The sequence below is a fragment of the Micrasema longulum genome, unplaced genomic scaffold (genome assembly GCF_059751315.1).
Source record: "Micrasema longulum isolate JH-2025_06_02 unplaced genomic scaffold, ASM5975131v1 h1tg000783l, whole genome shotgun sequence".
Classification (NCBI taxonomy): Eukaryota; Metazoa; Arthropoda; class Insecta; order Trichoptera; family Brachycentridae; genus Micrasema; species Micrasema longulum.
The window spans coordinates 277,097-301,829 of record NW_028277976.1 but is presented as its reverse complement, the minus strand read 5'-3'; the positions used below and the strand labels follow the sequence as shown (position 1 = coordinate 301,829).

The window sequence follows — 24,733 nt, the reverse complement described above, 5'->3', positions numbered from 1 at the left end:
TAAAAAGAATTTCAAGGCTTTTAATAAGTTTTGTAATCATTTCGGCAAATTGATCATGTCCAATCAATTTAATCCCAGTCAGTGAAGAATTCACTTCCCTCTCTTCTCAATCCAATGAAGTACATATTATGTACTTCTGGATTACTTTCTTTCAGCACAAAGATGCTAAGGCTACCAGATTTCAGAGAACTCCTTCGGGCAGCTTTTCTCGTTTGACAACGAGCAAATTTTCCGTGTATGTGGGCACCGCCAAGGAGACTTATGTCCTCAGATGCGGTGTGCGGTATGTGGTGGGTAAGCTGTAAAAACAAATATTTTTTTTTTTTAAATAAATATTTTATGTCAACCATGTCGGGAATTGAACCCGAGACCTCTTGCATAGTAGGCAAACGCGCTGACCACTACACCACTGGTATATAAACAATTGCAACGAATTTGATTGTTTCTAAGTTATTTAGAATGAGTCCGATAAATAGTAAATAAATAACACTCAACACAGAAATATCAGATTTTACACTCCTCAGGAATCGACCCAAAAACTTCAAGGGTGGAAAGTTTACCGTACTTACTCATACACTTTGATACAAACAACTTATTGAATTACGTTTAATGACAAATTGAATTGAGCATTTTACAATTTACGCTTTTAAAATTTAATTAAAAAGTCAATAATTCTTTGTGATTGTTGAGATTTTAAAAGGAAACACAGGCCGACTTTTCTTCATCCCAAAGTATTCCCGTATTTTCTCACTGGATTATGACGTAAAATCGTCTAGTATTATCTCCCGTCTTCAGACGTACGGTATACAATTATAAAAAATAATTATGGAAAACAGAGAAAATACAAAGACAGAAAATTTTATTGAAATAAACAAAATTCGTTCAATTTTGGGAGTCCGGAAAATGGGTTAAGGTTAAAATGGGTTGGTTAAAGGGTGAAAATGGGTCGGTTTTCTCGATTTTAGTTAGGCGTTTCTTTTTAGCTCAGTATAGGTGAGGTATTTGCGAGAGTGTTACGGAAAAACAATGTTTAATTATCAATTCATCAAATCTGGCACCGCCTGTGCTCTTAATGTAGAAATACAATTTTTTCTACTCCAAAGTTTAAAAAAGTTCGGGAAAATTCCATTGGTAATTTTCTCACGGTTTCTATAAAATCACAATGTTAATCACGTAAAATTATTGTCGTTTCCTAGAATAGTGATTGCATTCGGGCGGGAATCTTCAAAGACAACATTATTTAGCAACCGAATTAGCATTCTCAAACTGTCTGCCAACAAAATGTGGTGCAAAGTCTTTTATGGACGTTATTCCGGCAGTAAAATATATTTTTTTGAAAGTAAGACACGTCCATCGTTCAAGCATCTCATGTTGGTACATATTTACTAAAAAATATATATATTTTTTGTGATTGTGACTATTTTTGACTCACGTAAAAAATAGTATAAACATTATATTGTTTTAAAAAACCTGGACGGTTCGCAGCAATGCGTTATTTTCTAGTGGTGCATCGTGGTAAATGTAATACAAAAAAAATATATTATTCCTTTTGTTCATTATCCTACTATGCTCATTAAAAACTTCAATATAATAAACACTACTTGCTACAACTATAATAAAATAAATTTGCATCAGTGAATCGTACGCAGTGTGTAAAATGGCCACTTAAACCAACCAATGGCAGGTCATATGCCCTGTATTTGCCAAGACTTCCATATTTACCTCTTAAAAATGTTTTCCCTCTATGTTGCAACAAATTTAGATATAAATAAACTTCCTAGGGAGGAAATCCAGCTAGTATGCAAACAATTGGACATACTCAAAACATTGTTGAATTAACTAACTGGAAAAAAAAAACAATAAAAATGGTAAAATTATTTTCAGGCGTTGCCTTGTAGGTAAATTGGTTCAGCCGGATGAACCTCACGCACATGATAAAGGTTTCAGCTCTTTTACTTCACAAAAGTTAACAGATGGAAGAGTTGAGGAAATTTGGATGTTTAAACAAAGTCAGAATGGTGAATGTTACACAGTCTCTAAAGTGACCACTTAAACCAACCAATGACAGGTTATAAGCCGTGTAAATGCCTATACTTCCATATTCCCCTCTTAAAATTGTTTTCCCTCTCTGGTGCAACAAATTTATACTTTTACTGAGTAGAATATCTGAAATTCTTCCATTTTCCTTGTTGCTTATTATTCTCTGTGAATAATTATTGCTCATTGCCTCCATGTCACGTTTCTCGCCAAAATCGGTTCATTGTTTCATTAGAATTTAAAACCACACAATTTTTTACGTGTTACTTTGGAGGAGGGAAAAACCATCGACCCGATGGACGTTTGGCCAGAAGTCACGTGTACCACATTACTATCAAAAAGTAGCACAGATACTCACACAGAAAGTTACTTGCATCATTGACATAATTTGTGAATTCATATTTTAATCACATGTGATGGAGCATACACTTATAACCCTGGACGAGTTTTTTCGAGTCGATGGCCGCTCGAGGATAAAAAAATTGAATTAAGAAATAAAGTGGAGATAAGTCCGCCTCGTCGCGTAATGGTTGACATGTTCACCTACCATTTTTGAAGTCCTGGGTTCGATCCCTGGCAGGGTGGACGTAAAAAACTGATTAAATTACTTTTTTCAAGTGCAACATTTCATTGTTACTAGACTGGGACCCAAAGCGTTATACTGATTATTTTACTCGCATTTAACAGATTATTAAACTACACTACATTTGGTTTACCTTCGCAGTACCTTATGTACCACTAGGTGAGGATTTTTTTTGTTGATTTTATTTATTTATTTATTATCATATTATTTTTATTTTTTATTATTTTTTTTTATTTTCTTTTATTCAGGAAACATACAGTACAGTTACAAAGTTTAATATTTTACACAATTGGACTTAATTCTAATGGACCAGTGAATTTTCCATTATCCAATTCTTTGAACACGTTGCGCGCGGTAAAATATCGATTTGAAGAATTAATTTCTTATTATTTACATATTTATTATTTTACATGTCTATCACATACGCATTAAAGTGAACGAAAACAGTGCTTTATGTACTGCATTCGTTCACTTTCCGCAGCGTATTTTTATATTTTTGCTACACGAAGGTAAGATGATCAGTATTACGCATTGAAAAAATTGTAATCTCAAGCATGTTAGGAATCGAACCCGAGAACTTTTCATGAAAGGCAAATGCGCTGACTATTATAATATTATTATTTTTAATAATATGACTAGGGCTTTTTTATTATATTTATTTTTTTTCTAAATGCCTGTTCAGATTAACTCTCTTTTATTTCCTTTCATATTATTCGATGGTGGGTAATAAATAAAATGTAAATGTAACTTATTTATTAAAAAAATTTATTTGAGGAAAGGCACAAGAAAATAATAACAAAAAACGCATAATTTTTTCAAAAACGTTTATTCGTCAAAATTGCTCTAATACATAAATTTTATTATTGTCATACACTTTAAATAAATTTATTGGTCACAAAATTTCACAATTCAAATACTAATTTAGTTGAACATAATTTCTTGGAATGTACAAATTATTACACAATAATATTTGTCGCTGATTTAAAAAACATATTTGCAAAGTAACTTCCATTTTATTTTGATATATCATAAAATATTTACACTGAAGCTTCAGTTTGATGTAAATAAAACGCATAAAAATACTTGCCAATGACATTTTTTGTATAAAATAAAACGAATAATTCATATCCAATTTTAGAAAACAATAAATTAATATTATGTTGATATTATTTTCACAAGTTCGCTTGTAGTTGATTTCCTGAAAATCAAAATACACCAATATCATCTCATTTACCAGAAAGTAAGTGCAATTATATGTTTGGGCTGGTTTAATTATTTCCGTATAATTTCCTTCACATCTGTTGAGATATTAGATAAAATTATCTTTACCTTAGAGGATAAAACATCGATAAAACGAGTCCACTTTTTGTAGTTTTGATGTCAAAAATGCAGAAATTATCGCAACGAGATAGTTTTTAGGTGAATAAAATACCAAAGTCCACTTTCCTAGTAAAAATGTTTAAAAAATAGTTTAAATCGACTTCTGATATCCTCTTTGTTGTTATGCAAAACACATCTTTAGTTCTAGATGTGCTATTTCAATATTTGCTATTAATATCAAGGTAATCATTATTTTACATTGAAAGTTCTTTATTTATTGAAATTATCACATTTGGATAAAAAAACACGTTTTAGAAATCGCAAAATAACAAAATCTTGTTTCCTGAACATTTAGTTCAATGTAATTTCAATAGTTTATCCTTTAAGGTACAGATATAAGTCTACAAAGATTTTTGAAATACTGAATTAAACCTGCGTGTTTTTTTTTAAAAACATTTAAATCATAAATAACTAATTATTACTTATCAATAACATATTACATCTTTTGAGGGTAATTTATTTATTTGTACATGATAAAATTTGTGGACAGATCAAAAAATTCGTTAGATTTTTAAACAGAAACCTTAAAATTAGCTTTTACTATAAAACAATTTGAGTACGATATTGTTACGAGAAACATTAGTGGCTAGTTTTTCCTGCCTGTGATTAAGATCTAAAATATATTTAACACTTAAATATCTGAGAATCAAAAACCGTGAAATCACGAAAAGGAACACTTAGTAAAAATATAATAAATCTATGTAAATCTAATTTATAACAGTAAACAGATAGTTTAACATAAATATAATTACACCTTGCAAAGGTGAAAGAAATGATAAATTATTTACAAAACAATTAAATCGCGTTATTGATTGATCACTTGTTATATTCAATTGCATGTATTTGCATACTGAGATCGTCGAAATTCTTGAAAACAATAAAAGAATTACATTTTAATTAGTAAAATTGAATGTGATGGTCACATAAATAAAGAAAACAGGAAACCGGTGAACTTTTTACAATCACAATACAATATTTGTTGGGGATTCAAAATGACTTGGACGTTTCTTTGCCCGCTAATATTTCTAGTAATATGTCACTGATTTTAACGTCGAAAATTTGTCTTATCTAAAAACTGCTTAAATCAATCAGTCTTTTAAACAGTCAGTATTAAGTACACTTTAAACATCAGCCGGTTAACGTCTCATAATGTCTTCTATACTAAAACCTTTCTTTTGGGGAGGGTTGGCACCGTTCTGCCTAGAAGGCGGAGGCGGTTGAATGCCAACCATATTTTGAATACCCAAACAAATAGAACTTGACAAACTTCCGCTAGTTGAAGGAGTTTCCCGCGAAACACTTTCAGGCTTTGGATTTCCAGATTTGGAAACAGTTCCCGGCGAGAGTCCTAGCGAACTCATATCTTTCGGATGCAGATGTTTTATAATCAAGTCTTGCGCTACCATCGGTGGATGGTGCGATTGAATATTAATTGATGGCGGCAACCGAGAAGAGGAACCTGGCAATAGTATGTGATTATCGGGAGGTTTCATCAGTCCTTGCGGCGGAGGAGGAATCGGACCAATTTTGTGAGAAGGATGCAAATTGAGAACCGGAGAATGGAGACTCATATTGGGTGGACCCATGTGTAGGTTATTTCTAGGTAAACTCAAATTGGTTGGGCCAGGGGACGGTGGACGCCCGCGATACTCGCCTGATGTAGAAGGTCTTCCAAGGTCCGCGATATCAGGAGGAAGCGGGCGCTTCCTAAATGATCCTAGATACATGCTTGGACCTCCTTGAAGCATCGATGAGCTTGAATTGTGAGTTTTGAGTCCTTGCTCGGGAGCCGCGTGGTGTAAGTCCCTACGAATTTGTAACTGGGGATGGCGAACGGGAGATTCATTCGTTTCAGGCTGTCGTATACCTTTGTCGGAGTGGCACTCGGGATTATTGTATCTTTGCTTCTCGACACCTGAATCAGACTGATAATAAAATTTACTTTTGTCTTGGAAGTAATACTCGTGGTGAGGACGCATTGTATATGGACTTGCGGTGCTTCGAGGCTCGTTGTGGTGACATTCAGTTCTCTCAGGGGTAGGAGACGCTCTACGCGTGTGCTGCGGTGGTGGTGGCGGCGGAATAAACTCTTCGACTCTTCCTCTTGTAATGCTCTCGTTAGAGGGAGATCTTGGACGTCTCACTGGAGAATGATCTGGTGATGTGAGGTCATCGGGATCATCGTCATAGACAGGGTCATGTAAAGGAGATAATGGACGGTCTTCTTCACCTACATCGAGAACTTCGGGTGGAACATCACCAACGGCGTGGGTTAAAGCGTGCCTTCTCAAGTCGCAATTCCTCCTAAACACCTTCCCGCAAGAGTTGCATTCGTACGGTTTGTGATCGGTATGGGTGAGGAGGTGCGTCTTGAGGTTGGAGCGCTGGTTGAAACTGCGGCTGCAAACGGGGCACTTGTGGGGAGACTCTTCCATATGCAGGATCTTGTGGACCGCTAGGGTTCTGGACTGGCAGAAACCTTTTCCACATTCTGTACACTTGAACGGCTTTTCCTTTGAGTGAATATATCTGCAACAAATAATAAAAAAATGTTGATTTGCTGGCAATTTGAGAAAAAAAAAACACTTTCGTTAGTTATATTTCAATTTGTTTTTTGGTTATATAAATTACCGACAAAGCCTTGAGATCGCCACTCAAGTAAACAATTCTCGCTAAAATTAGTGATGGAACGATAGACCACGCTTTTTTCAGCTATTATTTGCTGATGCAGAAAAAGCTGTCTGCACGCAAAGCAGAGATAGAAATCGTTAAGAGTTAAAGTCGGATCAGGCGATGCTAAATGCCCGAATTTTAGGTAGGTACTAGAAATATTATGAGTTGAGTGCTGAAGATACCCCATACTGATAGCAGACATTCGGCATACCTCAGAAGATAAAAGTCAGAAACCACATTCCAAAAGCCTATATTCAATCATTTGTTTAAAGCAAATTTCCTGAAACTCGCGATATATTTTTTAATGAAACGAATCATAATGTGTAATAAAAATAATTTTTAAAATCGCTTGCAATCACAATAATAAACATAATAATACAAAACAACGAAAGTTGTAATCGAAATGTATTTTTTTTCATCCATTAGCTGCACGTTTTTTTTAGATGACTTAATGAGCGCAAAAACTCAGATATTATTTGCTAAAATATTTTAATTATTAGCCACAGAGTGTTGCACGGAAATTCAATATATTGTTGTTTCGGGATGGTTATTATACTGTTCATTAGTTACATATTTGATTTCGTTGCGAAGATCGGTCTTTGGCGGTATTTTTGCTGTTTCTAAACGAAGTTTAAAATTAAATTATTAGTTTAATTATTGAAAAAATAGGTTGAAGGTATTATTTTACACCGTTATAAAAAATATTATTAAATATCTACATATTTTACTAAACTCAACAGTGCAGGCGAAAATATTGAATGTTAATTACATAGAGACGTTTTTAAAATATCTGTTCAATACAAACGGTTAAATGGTTTGTAATTAGATGTTGAGAATTGAATTATTACATTTATTATAGTAAGTTTAAGAAATGCATGCAACAAAACGTTTATTCTTAGAAGTTTTAATAGATATTAATTTGAAATAAATGACAAACGTAACACGCACAGTAGTGATGGATACAATACCCTACTCATCCCTACGATGCAAGAATTTATGTACATAGCGCATTTAAAAATTATTTTTTATGTATCCGGTTGTAAATTGTTTTTCATAAAATGTCACATGATAAGCAGAAAAAGGCCTTTTAAAATTGTTAAGTATACGTATTTGTAGGTACGAACTCTTGGCCGTACATAATATTAAGCTTGGTGAAAAATATTCAGTCAATTGAGATTAATGTTGCAGGTGGATAGGATACACTCTTTAAAATAATTGAACGCTTTTAAATGTAAATTATTATGAAAATAAAACTTTGTTATCAGTGTTACACAATTTTATTCTTTTACAAGAACACAACTATAGTTTCGGGAGAGCACTCCTCCCATCGACGGGTGATATAAAACTAATATAATAAACACAGAATATTGTTCACAATGTCATCGAATCTAAACAAAAAATAAACAGATTAATCAGTGAAACTTAGAGCAGGGGGTTTTTATTCTTATCTAAGGTGTTGGCATATGAATGGATGGTTATCTTAAGTCCTGATCTAAGTTTCACTGATTAATCTGTTTATTTTTTGTTTAGATTCGATGACATTGTGAACAATATTTTGTGTTTATTATATTAGTTTTATATCACCCGTCGATGGGAGGAGTGCTCTCCCGAAACTATAGTTGTGTTCTTGTAAAATAATAAAATTGTGTAACACTGATAACAAAGTTTTATTTTCATAATAATTTATAATGAAGTGTTACGAAGTGAATGCCGATTCAATTAAAAAAAAGCTTTTAAATGTTATTAACTTGAGTTTACTTCAGTCTAGAGGACATTACCAACAACAGGTGATTTAATTTAAAATGGCGTGACTAAGATACACAATTGTGCATTGTGCATTAAGATAAAATCACTTAAATATTTCCAACAGAAGCCTCATATAAAGGAAAGAATCAGATAAAGGATACAACCGATGGGAGTTGAAGTAATTAATTTTGCCATGAGTCGCTGCTTCGCAATTTATTTAAATTAAAACGCAATTTAAAATTGCTCCGCATACCCGCTATTAAAGTGCAGTGGGCACATAAAGAAGCAGTTGAAAATAATGAGGAAATAATTAAGATAACCAACTTTAATAAATAATTAAGAGACCTTTTCAAACATTACGAACGCGTGTTAAACAGATGTACAAGAATGAAAATAAAATATTTTTCCAGGTATTTTAAAGGACATTACCGTCTAATCTAAAACCGAAATAATTAATAAAGTGGATAAAATTAAGTATTTGGGTCTACCGCAGCGGTGCGGCGGCGCGGCGGCGCGCGGCGGTGCGCAAGAAATTAACTTTAAATGCAAACATTGAAGCTTGTTTAGGAAAATATTTAAATAAGTTTTAGCTGAGAAATAAATAAGATAGAAATACTACAGAACTTATATATAAAACTATAATTATTATACAAATAGATTATTGCTCTACAGTACAGATTTGTAATTAAAGTAACTGTAAATAGTAGAGAGGGTATTTATAATTATAATGAAGCTAGTGGGAAAATAAAATAAATTAAAGTACAAGTTTTTTTAAAATATATTTTTTTTATTTGAAAATTTATTTATAAACCCTTACGGATTATAACATTCATTTTACATAAAATAATATATACATTTTTCATTTATACTCTGTTGTTCAAAATAATATTTTTTACATCTTTTGTAAAGTTTGTCTGAGTCTTTTGTTTAGTTTTGTCTGGTAGTTTATTGTATAATTTCAGTCCCTGGTTCATTAGTCTTGATTGTCCTTGTCTTGTTTTAGAAAGTTGTATATGGTATTTGTCTGATATTCTCGTATTATGTCCATGTTGACTACAATTTTTTATTAGTTTTAGTTCTTCGTCTACAATTACATTAGTGGCTAATTTATGGATAAATTTTAATGATTCTAGTTGAAAAAGTTCAGTTATATTTAATTGCTTAGTTTGTTTAAAAAGTTATAAAAAAATAATATTAAAAAAAGAAAAAATAATAACTACTTTGAACGACGAATCAACTTACGAGAGTTGTGGGAGATTTCCGGTTTACGATAAGTTAACGGAGCAATCGGCAGAACTGAACGAGAAGAGGCGGAAAAGAACTTGAGACGTCACACACCGAGTATTTTCAAAAATAAAAAATCATTGCTCTGATAATACGATACAAGAAAACATGAATTTTTTTTTTGGCTTAACAAATACTTTTAAGTTTCGGTGGTTTTAATTTTTTTTTTAAAACCACCGAACTTCCTCATTTCATAAGCCGTATCATTCATTCATCGTAGGGTGTTTGTTATAAATTAAAGGCGCATGTTGGTTTTTTAAAAAAAGAAAATTTATGTAAAATAAAATGAAAAAATTACATAAGTACTCGTATATTGAAAAAAAATCAGGTCCAGTAAAATTATTAAATAATAAAATTAAAAATATTAAAGGGTGTAACTTTGTCGCTTCTAAGGTCTAATTGTAGTGTAACTTCGATAAATCATTATTATTTTGACTCGCTATTAGATTTACCAGGTAAGTCTTAATTGCTCAAAGTGTTAGTCGTCGTAATTTAACCGGCTCGTTAAAGGAAATCAGTATTTAAACCTAACGGCCAGTTATTTACTGGGCATTTTGTTACTGGCTGAAATAGAGGAAAATGACCGTGATATTTACGCATGACAAACATTAGTACTAATACATATACGTAAATAACACGGTGTACCTTAACATGTAGCATTTTGAAATAATTGAAGACTTTAATCGAAAGGATTAAATTTGTGTAAATTTATATATTGATTACAAAATTCTTGCAGTTTAGCATTATATCCCATTTTTTCGAAAGTTAATTTACACAACTGATTCAATAATTCATTTTCGAGACCCTTGACATGTACAAAAATATAACTCTAATCATAAGATCAAAGCTTAATATAAAACGTTTACGTTTTATAATGATTATAATTTATTTTGTAAAAAATAAATATTTACGTTCTAACGATTTACTAAATATTTTAATTTTGGGGTCCATTTTAAAATAGTTGAAAATCACTCACTATTAGAAAATGGAAACCAAGTTGTGGTAGAGCAGGGTGCGACCCTCGGACCTCTGATCACTTAGTCCACGACACTAGCCACTGAACCACAACCCGGTTACAAGATGAGTATTTGTATTTTAATAATTTAGTCAAAATCATTCAAGCGTAAATAAAATCAAGTGTTAGAATGAACCTAAGACACTTTTTATTAGTAAACTGCCACAGGTATTTTTCCCCTTATATTTGCAACATAAAATATTTAAAAAAACAATAAATGAATCGAGATAATTGCCATTAGTTTTGTATTTATATAAAAAAAACTTATATCTGGTGCTAGTTTAACGTTATTCTTTTGATAATCATTACGTTGTATTTTTAAATAGTCATGTGACTCAAACTGGATTTCGACATTATCAAGACATTAAAAATGATTTGAGTAGATTTTTTAATTTTTTTTTATTTATTTTAATAGTGTAATTATACATTTTTACAATTAAAAAAAAAATTCACTTAAATCCCACCAAGCCAATTTTTGTAGCTTATTGGTGAAATATAATAGTATGAAACGCGTTTATTTCAAATGACATATTTTAATGAAAATTAAATGTTTTATTTATTGATGTAATTATTGATAAATTTTCAATTAAAAATAATTATCAACAAAACTAATACTTTTTGTAAAAGTTATCTAAAAGAACCTTAATGATTATTACAATATATAAAATTATTTTATTTTCTATTAAATTTAATACAATACTTGTACTATTTTGTGCTTTGGATTATATTTGTAAATATGCACAATTTCAATTCTAAAATTATTATATAGCTAACGCTATTTTTTATCAGATATTTTTTATTTGCAACACTTTGCTATGGATATTATTATGGCTTAGCATGGGTCCATCTTAAAAAGTCATAATATGTTCGTGATTATGTAAACTATACATTAATTTAAAATTAATAAATGAAATCTCCAAGAGTTTTGTCACATTCTGTACGAATTCGGTCCATCCATAATGGAACGGGTTTTTTCTTAAATTTTGACCCGTCTAGCGACTCACGCACAACGTACCCCCTTTCTGTCCCAGACTATTATAAATACGGAGTTGAAGATACAAGATAAGGACGCTGGAAGATGGAGAGGAAGAGAGAGGATCAGCTCCCAAGAAGATTTATGGAACGAGATCGTTAATATGTCTTTGTCACTTGGTCAGGTGTATCCAAACAATTTGAGTTTTTTATTTAATCACAAAAAATCCATTAATGATCAATGGGGTAATTTTATGTACATGTATCCAAGTAATTATAAAATATGATTTCGTAGGTACTTAAAAAAACAAAAAAAAAGAAGATCACATTAGAGAGGCGAAATCAGCAGTTCACAAACAGAAAAACACCACTTATCCGTAATGAGTGCCAGACGTTATCCGGATATGCAGAAATCCAAATAATTGGACAATCAAATTAAGGCAATGTATTTTTTTTTAGTAATTTTTATTTTATTAATTTTTCACGCCTATTAAATAAACATAAGTTATATAAAAACATGAGTATACAAACAACATAAAATTTAAAAAATACAATATAAAGCAATAAAATATAGAACAGTGCTTAGAAGTAAAGTTGATATAAAAAAAGAAGATGAGAAAAAGAAGAAATAAAAAAAACATGATTTAGTCTATTATCATTTTTTTGTTGCATTTGAAATAATACATCGATTGAAAGTCACATTAAAAATCTCATTTTTTTATTTATTTCTTCCGACGATCCGGATATTTGACAATCTGGACGACTAGAGTTCGATTAAACTAAGTTGTATTTTATGAAAAACAAGGATGAAAGTTGGCTGAATGCCTTTAAAATGTCGTCTCTCAAACAAATTTGTGATTAAACTATGTACGACAGTCGCGCAAATGTCGAGGTCCGTGCATTATATATAATGGTAAGCATTATTGACAAAATCGAAAAAGGAGTTTGAACACGTAGAACGAATGGACGTGGGCAGAACAGCTTAAAAGATTTACTATGCAAATGTTGAAAGATGTTGAAAACGAAGAAAACCGCGAAAGATATGGCATGCAAAAATTTAACAAATACACACAGAAGTAAATATTTAAAAAAAACTTTAAAATTGAAAAAAAAACTCAATAAAACACATGACAAGTTACTGATGGAAATGACATTACTATTTAAATAAAAATATTTTTGAATAAAAACAATACTTTAAATGTATGGTTTATCAATAAAAATTCATTGAATACATGATTCAAAAACACATTATTTATTTCATATGTTTATTTAACGTTTTTTTATTTAATGTAAATTGTACATTTGCGGGCTTATGGCCAAATGGCATTTTTTCCAACTGACCAATAAAAAAAAAGATTTATTCATTTAATTTAAGTTACAAAACGTATTTTATAGAAAAAATAATTGAATCGGGGTGTAGTCCCGTGGGTATTGTTGCGTACTCAGGGATCAGAGATCTGATGTACGATTCCCACTCTACTCAAACTTGATTCCCATTATCTAATAGTAAGTTATTTGCAACTCGTTAAAAAATTGCCCCAAAAATATAATATTTGAGTAAATAATAAGAAAACAAATGTTTACTTTTTACTCTTAAAAAAGTAAAAGCTTAATATATATACGAAAAAAAGAAATAACTGTATTTGAATATAAATTACAAAGAAGGAAAAAAATATATTAATAATGAAAAAAGAGATATTTCTTCAGACGCGGTGTAAAGAAAAAATTATGGTTAGTAGGTAATAATATTTTTATTACATTATTTTCGTCAGTCACAGGTCCTCAAGTTTTGCGCCCCTGTTTGCCTCAACAGCGACAGTTTGATAACGATCAGGTAGCATTAATTATTATTACTGAAAGCATCAGAAGGCCAGGGGAGGTGGAGTGGGAGGTATCGGAAACGGTTTGACCTGACTTGTACATGTAAATATATACTCGTAACTACTATATATAATATATCCACAACAGGTTGTAGAGCTACCATATTCTGGAATAATTTCACGCTTCGTCAGGTAAAACGTACAAGAAGTTTATCATTTATTACCCAGCTTCTTAGATGCAACCAGATTGATTTAGAATTAAATTATGCAGGCAATAAATAGCATCATTTGATTAAAGTCCTATTAAGAGCTACTGTATTAATTCTAATTAAATTTAATTACCTTAAAGTCGACTAATTAAAACACAACCAAAACTGGAAGTTCAATAATACAAAATTGATTAAATCGGATAAGGATGTCCAAATAGTGTATAATGAATGATAATATTTTTATTAATTCATTGATAAAGTACAGTTCTACGAAAAATTGGATTTGAAAATATTTTCTTACGATCGGCAAAAATTAGAGCGTAAAATTCCTTGAAAATGTACCAAATAAAATTATTGCAGTAAAAGCAAACTGCTTTGAACGACGTCAAAAGTTCTTCTGAATCAACCAACGATAAAGTTTTGAAATATTGTGGAGTGAAAGAACCCTTGAAAAATAAATACTTTACGTCTATCCTGTCAGGAATCAAACCCAGGACCTCAAAAGTGGTATAAGAACGCCCCAACCACTAACACTCGATTCCCTCATTCAGATTTTTTAATTTGAGAACGGCCATCTAATCGGAAACACTAATGTAGGGTTTTGGTTCTATTTTACACGCAAAACTGTATTTTTCATGTGCTTAAACACAGAGTTACATATTTATAACTAGTCGTATTAAAAATTGACACTACGATCTAATTATTTTGGTAAATGATAAATTTTTTATTTATAATAATATTTAATACCATTTCACGATCAAGTCCATCAAACACTTTAAGATGGACATAATAATTGGGCGTGCGCGCATGAGAAGATGTATGAATGTAGAGAGGAATCGAGGTCTGTATGCAAAGACAGAGTGACATGGTGTTCTATCCTCTCTGCTTACCCCTATAGGGAAACGGCGCGATGGTTTGTTTGTTGTTTCTTAATTTGTTGCAAGAGAGTGAAAACATCTTTGAAAAGGTAATATGGGAGTCTATGCTTTACAGGGCTTATTACCTGTCATTGGCTGGTTTATTAGAGTATTTTTAGGCGTTGCCTAGTAGGTGAAATAATTTAGCCAGATGAATCTCACCTGAATCTCGTTTTTGTCTAAGGAAATTCCAAACGTTATCCATTGCATTGTATGTGGTGGAAACACGGACCAAAACGTGGTGTGGAAGATGAATGTAAGGTTTTCCGTGGACTGCGAGACGCGTAATCATCCGCATCCTCTAACTAACTAGGGAACTATTATTAATAAAAAAACAACACGATATGCAGGTAGAGGATTCTGTCCACTTCGGACATATTGCGTGAAATGAAGAGGAGAGTCTCGAAAAGTTGAGTAGAAGATAAAAAAATGCTAGTGAACATGTTTTTTGTCTCACGAGTACCAATAAGTAAACTAAATGCAATTTTTTATCCAGTTTTGAAATATTTTTTTTTTAAATTTCTCCATCACCCACAGAATTTCGTCGAAGCCATGGTCAATACTCGTACTCCTGGTTTCATGTACCTCAAACAGAAGTTCATTTAGGATTAAAAAAATAAAAACGAAATATATATGGGTTCACAAAAACGATCAATAATGCATGAGGAAAGATTGAGGAACTATTGAATCCACTGGAAAATGCCGCTTGGCAAGCATTTAATTTTTTTGTTCTCAGTTTTTCAGCAAGTCAGAATGTTCAAATATCGTGCAGTTAAGAATGGAGAAAGTAATGCTTGTATCTTGTGTGATGAGGAAAAACTGTTATAATATTTGGATTCGGGAAAATACTATCAGAATCACATATTTTTCTTTCTGAGACGAACAAATATGTTTTATTTGTCACCGATAGTAATTAACGGGGTCCTTGTTAAACACTGATCTTACTTGGACTTTGGGGAATAAAAGCATATCAGACAGCAGAGTATTATATCCCTAGAGACTACTTAAATCATTATTGAGCAAAACGATGGAAAAGAAGAAGATGTACAATTGGTTCTAGGTAAGATGACCAACAAAAAATGCTAAATAAATAATTGTGTTTACGCAGGTCTTCTAGTATGTTAAAGCAAATAGCCGACTCGGTCCAAAGATGTCAACATGGGTGAGGAATTAAAAGAGAAAATATTGTGAAGCCAAGTGTTTGCATAGGAATCGTATGACGCGAAGTGGTCTGTCTAATACGATATATGGTGCACCAAAACTAATGGTTTAAACTACGAATTTCTGCAGTGAAAACCGACACAAAAATGAACACCGGAAATTGAAACTGAATAAAAAAGTTTACGAGATCTATGATCTAAACAGAAAATAAACTTATAATTGTAATAATATTTGGCTTATTTATAAACAGTCATTTTTGTGAAAAAACACCTCAAGGGAGCTTTACAATTTTATTCGTAAACTTACATTCTAAATAAGCTAATATTACATATTGTATTTTCGGCAAATCGAGGGTATTATAAACGAATAAAATGAAATTTCAGTTGAGTTTTGAACCGAATAGGATTGTCGATGATTTGCAAGTGTGAAACCAATTAGTTCCAGGCAAAGGGGCCGGCAAAAGCAAAAGCGCGATCTCCGAACCTAGTGTTTGGGCAGCGCCGGATTTCGACCAAATGAATCCGCCTGAATCAAATGCTGACCCAAGAGTAGGTTTTTTTCGACATGTGTTTTCTGTCATACAGAGGTCCGATATATATCTTGAAGTCATTTCACGAAGGGATTTAAATACTGCCCGCTTATATTTTATTCTCTATGGGCTTTTTAACCAATTCAAATCTTGAAGATCTTGTGAAATGTGAGAATATATTTTAACTCCTGCGATAAACATTGCTACCACATAAAAAATATACTGAAGCTTCTGCTCATGAAAAAAACATTTATTTATGTTATAAAAACTGATCCAGTGAACGGTTTCTGGTGAGCAATCTGTGTTAAAAAATGAGCAACAAGTGACAAGGTAAATTTATGAAGCCATTCTTATATTTTCTAAGCATCAAATTAAAGTTTCATGTGTTTTTAGTATTATTTTGCTATAAGAATTAAGCAAATACAAAGAAATACATTGGTAGTCCTGAGACGTAATAAAACGATCATCTGCGAAACAATACGTTTGCGCTTTTCCAAAACAAATCTCAGAAAAAGCCCCAGAATTTTGAGGCACCCTATCAATACTCAGTAATTGTGTTATTTTAAGGCATTTCGGTGACTGCGTCGTAGCTAATATAAGAAAATCATAAAGTTGTAAATAGACAAACACAATTGATTATAATTTGCTTAAGTATACTAGAAGATTTGATCGATTCTACTTCAATGTTACGTAAAAATTACAAAAAAAACTAACCTTATTTTTACGCAAATGTTCGTTAATACCACTAAAATAAAGCATAAATAAATAAAAGCTAATCCAAAAACAACGTAAAAGAATGTATTGCATAAAAACGAATACATAAATTGAACTAGTGTAAAAATATTGTGAGTGGCATGTGAACAATGTGAAACAAATTTTAAGCACTGTACAGTCCTCCTTAAACAAATTTCCTTAGCACTTAAAAGGCTGTGCTAAAAAAATCATTTACACTCGGTGATGTTAAATCATGTTATCTCAAGCAAAAGTCAGAATATTCCTAAATTTAGACATTTGAAAGAAAAAACATAGCGATATACTAGTAAATATTTTTTGCCATAATTTAAAAAAATATATAGTATAATTTTGGCTTGCTATAGCAATATTATAAAAAAATATATAAATACGGTTGTCATTTAACTGGCGTGCACTTTGTTTACTGCCAATAAGCGACTGATTAAACGAATTTCTTATTTTCATTTTATCTCTTTCACACAATCACCGGCCATAGAACAGCGTCTCTGTCTTCCTTTTTGTGAGTTTTATTTTCGTATTCTTCCTCATACAGTATAACAGATTTACTGTGGTATTGACTATTGATTAATGATAAACATTTTTCGTATTTAAATCCAGCGTATTGTTTCCGAATTCGGTGTTAAAATGTCTATTTGATTATTATAAAAAATACAACTTTGTAATTTCAATAAATAAGAGAGATATATCCAGTCTTGGGTCCTCTATGTAGACTCGAGTTATACCACAGCCACACAAGAGCTAGTAACGAGGACTCTTTTGTATTTTGGATATATATTTTTTCATACAGTATAACAATAAATATATACTGATTTAGAAAATATTTCATTCAGGCAATTAAGAAATCCTCATGTTTGTTAAACGCGCAAACCACAACGCCACAAAATTGAATAAATTGTTACTTGTCAGTTAACCGGGCATTGAATAAAACAAAAAAAATTAAATCGTTTTTAATTAACTAAATTGATGATATAATATATGCAAACGTTAATAGGAAGATTCTCACCAAATGCGACCAAAGAAGTGACATTAGATTCAACCTCTTCAAATTTATAATCACAGAAATTATGCATCGATCGGTTGAGAATTCATACCTTAATTACTCGACGCTGTAAAGTTGAGACCGACTCCACTCGCTGTGGCATTAAAAATAACTTAATCCGACTTTATTGGGCGTTCAAAAAAAAAACAATATGAAAACCCGTCCCATCTTTTTAGAGATAAATTGAACTCCAAGTAAAAAACAGGTACTTTTGAATTTTTATTGAATGAATTTTTTTATTTATAATCCTTTTTACTATCGTCATTAGTACAGAGAATAAATTCGAGTATGTAAGTCGGATTAAATTTGAATCCCCGGTTCGAATATTTTATCGGATGCTTGGCGAGTATTTACATTTATGTTCCAGCAATTTTGATATTGGTCAAGAAAAAAAAGAGTAGAAGGCATCTGTACGATTTATAAACAGAAGCACAACTGACTGAAAATATCAATAGCCTTAAAACCATTGGGTATATATAAAAATAAATAACTTTTATGAGAGAAAATTAACATGAGCCATAAAAAACATATTTTTAATTAAAACATTATGATTTTTTCAGAGTGTCTCAGTCCCGGATTCAATTCCTAGTTTTGTTGGATGAATGACTTTTCACTTACTTGTATTTATATTATTTCTAAATCTCCGGACTACAAAATGGCGTGAGATTAGTCTTCCCGATTAAGAAAGATAATGTGCACTGTGAAAATATAAGAAATTTAGTGAAAATAATAAGTGCTAAATAATAATTTCCGAAAGTGCACATCTTTGCAGACATTTGAATGTCTTCCATTTGAAATTTCCATTGATGGAATAAAACCACCAAGGATTTTATTAAGAGACAGAGATGAAAAAATTAATGATACAATTACATAAGTTAACTGCATTGACGTGTTAGTTGTAAGTGGACAGTGTTACCCACGCAACAATGTGTCAAAATGCATCAACGAAGCAACAAAAATTTATGTCGGGTCAAGAAGGACCAATGCCAGATTTCATATTTTTCTTGCCACGATTTTGTAGAGGGTCGATGTCAATAAAAAAAGAGTATATTTAACTATTTACACACGTACATATGTTGTAACGTTAAAAAAAAAAAAAATTGCCATCAAAAACGTCAAACAGTTCATTACAATGCTACAAAATTGCCACGAAATTCAGAAAAAAATATATATAAATAAATCTCTAAACAATTCAAGTAATAATCACATATTTAATCACCCCTCACCTTAATTGAAAATATTATCTTTGCAGTGTGATACTGGACCTCCCTCAGTCCATTTGCCACCCCTGTAGTCATAGACCCGCGTCTGGTAATAGTCAAGTGGATATCTCCCACATACCAAATATTAGGTTTAATTATTGTAACTTCCACTTATGTGCTAGATTTTTAGAATTTAATTCCACTTAACATTCGTTCCCTCGTTAACCATGTTTCCGTATCTGTAATTTAGATAACTATCCATATGTACCTTAGATAATTGGAATAATCCCCCTGCTTTTGGTTCCATCACTGATTAATTCGTTTGTTTTTTGCATGGATTCTACATAATGACTTGGATGAATGAATAATAAGATTCTTGTTTGTATATACCAAAAAAATACCACAACAACTGATGTATTCATTGTTAATCATTTGTCAAAGTCAAAAACGTTCCAACTGTTGTGTAAATTTGATAGTTCACTCTTCTCACAAAGGTGCTGTAATCTCAGTTTCACTTTTCTATGGCTGGCTGCTTTCTGCATAACTACGTTAAATTTTAGGTCAATTATTCGCTATTTTCGGTGGGAAACGCACTTGTTTATTCCTTAAGCAAAAAAATAGGTACCTACGTTGATTCGCTCTCAAAAAATCTTCGCGGATTCAGAGCGGTTACATTGTATGTACTCGTATGTATCCATATATATATATTTATACGTAAGCCGTTAGACCGGTCGTAGTTGCTTTCAGTGGCGCGAACGTTCGGCAGAGGGTGTGGAGCGGGGAAGTGGTAGCTGGACCCGAAGGGGAAAGGGGGAGATAAAGCTCCTCGGATAGGGGAAAGGGGGGCGGAAGGGACGTAAACGTTTGTCTGAGACGTGGGCCACTAGCATGAATCCCATAATTTATTCCATCGCTAATCAAAAGCCATCGTTCAGATTTTACGAAGATCGTTTAAGATTTGTTTTTATACAGATACGAGCTAAACCCAGCAATCCTTAGCAATTGCTAGATTTGAGTATATACTCGCAAATAGATTAAATTAAAACAATTGAAAGTTTGTTATCAATTATTTTATTAAATTTAAATTGGATATGTATACATCAGGAGCGTGCGGTAGGGTTTCTGATTAGGGAAGCAATTTATATAAAGGTAATTGGTACATTATAATATACACTGCCCTTAAGAAATTAAAGCCAAACTAATTACTATATAAATATGATCATAAATACTAAAAATAATTTTATTTATATTTACATAAGGGCGGGCATATTGACTTAAATCAATTTCTTCTTACCTCCCCAAACCGTTCAATTTAAGAAAATCAGTTGTATATGAACATATTGTTGGTTTATTAATAATTTCATTTTAGAACAAAATATTGATAAACAAATACATTTTTTAAGAAGTACAAATTAACTAAATATCTACACTATAATATGAAGAGAGGAGGGAGTAAAGACGGATGGAAAGAGGGAGGAAAAAGGAAAAACTGTAATATTTAAGAATTTCAAGAACATTTTATAAAACGCAGGTTTTTATTAAACATTACAATACAAACTTTTTTGTAAACAAAAAAATATCATTCTTCCAATTTTTTAGTATATTGAATAGTATAGAGAGTGAACTTGTGACGTAGTTGAAAGTTGTTGTTTATTAATGTTTAATACATTTTTGAGGAACTTCCGCCTAACAATAAAATACTCTAATTTTTACGGTGAACGAGATAATATTTTCATATCTAATTTCCCGTAGCATTGAACTTTCGGTTATTACATTTTGTTAACATGATGGGTAAAACAATATTATAGTCTTACTCATCGAATCCAAAACAATGGACTTTTTTTGGTAATAAAATTACTAATTTCTAGTTTCAATATAAATTGCATTACTATTAAATATGTTTTTAATACATTTCGATACAAATCACCCGCTCTCAAAAACTTTACTACGGGATGGTTTGGCAATTAAAACATGTATAAAACTGAGTTCTGACATTCCGATTGAATATTGGTTCGTGCCAGGAGCCCAGACAAAGGTGGGTAGAAGAGGAGCCTTAACGGAAGTATAAGCGGAGGCGGGGAGCATCACTGAAGGCGGACGTATTATATCTACGCTACTACTAACAATACTTTTGTAATGGCACAACGTGTGGGATCAATGTATATAAAGATAAATGAAAACTTGGGACTAGTGCTACTGTAAACTTAATTATTTTACACCTAAATATACATTTATATATACTCATGTAAGAATGCTCCACGTAGAACAGAAAAAAATTAAAAAATCTATGGTACTTATAAAACTCTAAGACAGGATAAGAAACACTGAGAAACACAAACACACAGAGGGTCGGAAGTAAAGGATGTCTTAAAACGGGTGGCTAAGCTTAAATAGTCATTAATTAGTAGAGATCCCGAGCATTTTTATTAATCCCGGGATTATCGAATCTTTATGCATAATCCCGGGATCATCCCGGAACTATCTCGAAATTTCACCATGTGGTTCGAATTGCACTCAAATTAGAAGTAATAGAAAATCGTGTGTAAAACACTGACTGAAAAGAACTAAATTAGGTAATTTCTGAATATAAACTAAAATTTAAACTCGTTTTTTTGCAAATGCAAAAATGATAATATACAATTATAAGACAAAACATAAAGCAATCTATTTGGAATTCCAAAAATATAAGCGCAGAAACACCGAAACATCTAATGTTTCATTTCTAAACCTGCTTCTTAGTTTATTGCCAGCATAAGCATCAGCTGAAAATGCTTGCTCAGGTGCACTGCCACTTGAAGGAGAAATAGACAAAATATATTGTTATTCTAATTTTAAGTGAGATACACGAATTTCTCTTTTTTCAAATGGGTTTGCTGCCATTCAATGCCATTCACAAAACCTGATGATCTTGGGGTTTCATACTCTTTTCATTTTCTAGTTATAACTTTTTCTTCAGGGACAATTGGGGTTAGGAAATGTTGCCTTCGTTCATCATCATTGAGTTGTTTTTTTTTTATCGCAATTAATTGCCCTTAATGCAATCAAGATAAGGTCATTGTTAAGTCGCAACTAAATACAAACAGTACGTGTTTGTGGCAATCCTGAAAATTCCGAGATTTGCCTAGTAAAATCCCTAGTTTTTCGGGGTTTGAAAACGACCCAAAGAAGGATCTCAGGGCTGTATTTTCTATTTACGGAACATATTGTGAGACTAAGAGACCAAAGATGGACCAAAAGGGTAGCCGTCGAGTGGACATTTCGAGAATATTAAAGAAGAAGAAGAAGACTCCTCGCACGATCCGATGATCAAATGATATTAAGATAACTGTTGGTGACTGGATGCAGAACGCGCAAGACAGGAATATATAGAGGAATATGGGATAGACTTATGTCCAGTAGTGGTCAGAAATTGCTGTAAGATGAATAAGCGATGAATTTAAAAAAAATAATTTTAGTAAACAATAAGGAGAGCTAATTACAATAGACAGTTGTTTAAGTGTATAAAGGTCTGTAACATCTCCCATCTGGGTCACATCCTGCGTGGAGATCAGCATAAAATCCTCTAACGTATACTAATGGGCAAGATTGAGGGACAACGTGGATTTGGCAAGAGGTAAGAGGTAAGATTTGGCAAGAGGTCTTGGCTGCGCAACATAAGAGTCTTAACCATAATGAGACGTGTGGAAGAGTTGTTTCGGGCAGCGCAAGTCAGAGAGGCCTTTTTAGAAGTAATTTCCAACGTCGGGGACACCTGATATACCACAAGAAGAAGAAAGTAAATAAATAAAAAAAGAACTCAAAATGATCAAACAAACCATTCCAAGAAGTGTTTTGGGTGTTATCAAATTATCCACACGAGCTACGATAATCTCTTCAAAACAATGAAGATTTCAGCTCTTTAATTTCACCTTAATTAACAGACAGAAGAATTCTAGAAATATGGATTAAACCAAGAAATAACAGGTCACAATCCCTGTCAATGCCTTGAAATCCAAATTTCCTTTTTTTAATGTTCTGCATCTCCGTTGTAATTAGTTAAAAATACATTAGTTTTTTTGGTACCGTCCCTGCTTTTGTGGAATGATCACGGACCATGGGTTAAAATTTGGCAGCGAAAAACAAAACGAAACGATATGAACTTAAGCGCTTGTGACATCCCAAAGAACTTTAATATGCCGCAAGAGCCTTAGCGTCACGATAAATAAAGATACGAATAAAAATATCAAATAAAAAATACAATAAAATCAATGCAAATACCTAAATGTCATGCAAACAAAATTAAGTGTACGCACAAGTAAATAAAAAAATTTACGTTCGTGACCATTAGAAAGTAAAAGATAATATGATATTTCAAATATTAAATACGATTTCCATATTTTCATCTAAAGTTGCATAGGGCACTTGCATTGTAAATTAATGCAGCGCGTCTTCACCATTTATTTATTAAAAATATATTTTTTTGTCTTCCGCTAATATGGATATTTATATGATTTAAAAAAATGATTCAGTTGAGGATTGATTTTTTTAGTTCAGGGTTGATAAACAATAACAAAATATTACAGAAAAAAATGTAAGATAATATTGTAAACATAAAACATAGCCAATGAAGTAAGAACTCTACAAATATACATTTGAATAATCCGACAAAGAAAGAAGAGAAAATATATTTTTGTAATACGCAAAACCGCATTGTGTGTGTGTACGTATATGTGTGTGCGAGCGAGCGTATGTGTGTGTTTGTGCGCATGTATTTATTTTGTTTTTATTTTGAATCTTGAAATAGGGCACACATAAACATATTCTTATGTGTGCTCTAATAATAACAAAGTACAAATATATAATAAATAAATTATTTAACACATATTTCTAAACCTTCCGTTCTTTTTCTAAACCACTTATATAAATGATTTTTGTACTTTCAATATTGGCAATGGCGTACAAGTATGGTGCGGTAGCATAATACCTGTCGCTAGTCGCAGAAGGCACAAAACGTCTTGTTTATAATAATTATGTTACAATCATAATTTTTAGCTTTTCTATATACATAACGATTTTGGTTTTGTATGTTTGTTACCGCAAATTTCGGAAAGCAATCGATGAATTGACTAATTTTTTTACAAAACATTGCATTTTAGCAGAAAAGTATTTCTATCTACTTTTTATAAGGAAGTTCCAACGGAAACAGAACATTTAACAAGTACTGAATGACGGTTCTACACAGTGCTGCCATTTTATTAATTTAAGCTAAAGTTGTAATTGTCTTTCCTTATATTCTACAGCATAGTCACAGCAACGTAAATAAAAATATTGAACAAGGCATTGTGTTTTCTCGGTAAGTGCATAGTTGCTGGAATATTTTTATTTATTCCCTTAATAATTAATTTCACTCAAAGCCTCAGCGAAGCGTGGCCGA

General features: G+C 31.9%; 1 protein-coding gene across 1 annotated transcript in view; it reads right to left on the bottom strand.

Annotated features, from left to right (window-relative positions):
• Positions 1-3,435: 3,435 nt before the first annotated feature.
• Positions 3,436-24,733, bottom strand: part of LOC148279013 (uncharacterized) — a 103,121-nt gene continuing 81,823 nt past the window's right edge. Inside the window, exon 3 of the mRNA XM_088230571.1 lies at positions 3,436-6,529. Within this exon, the coding sequence (XP_088086697.1) occupies positions 5,137-6,529 (1,393 nt within the window). The 3' untranslated portion in view covers positions 3,436-5,136. The remainder of the gene's footprint in view (positions 6,530-24,733) is intronic.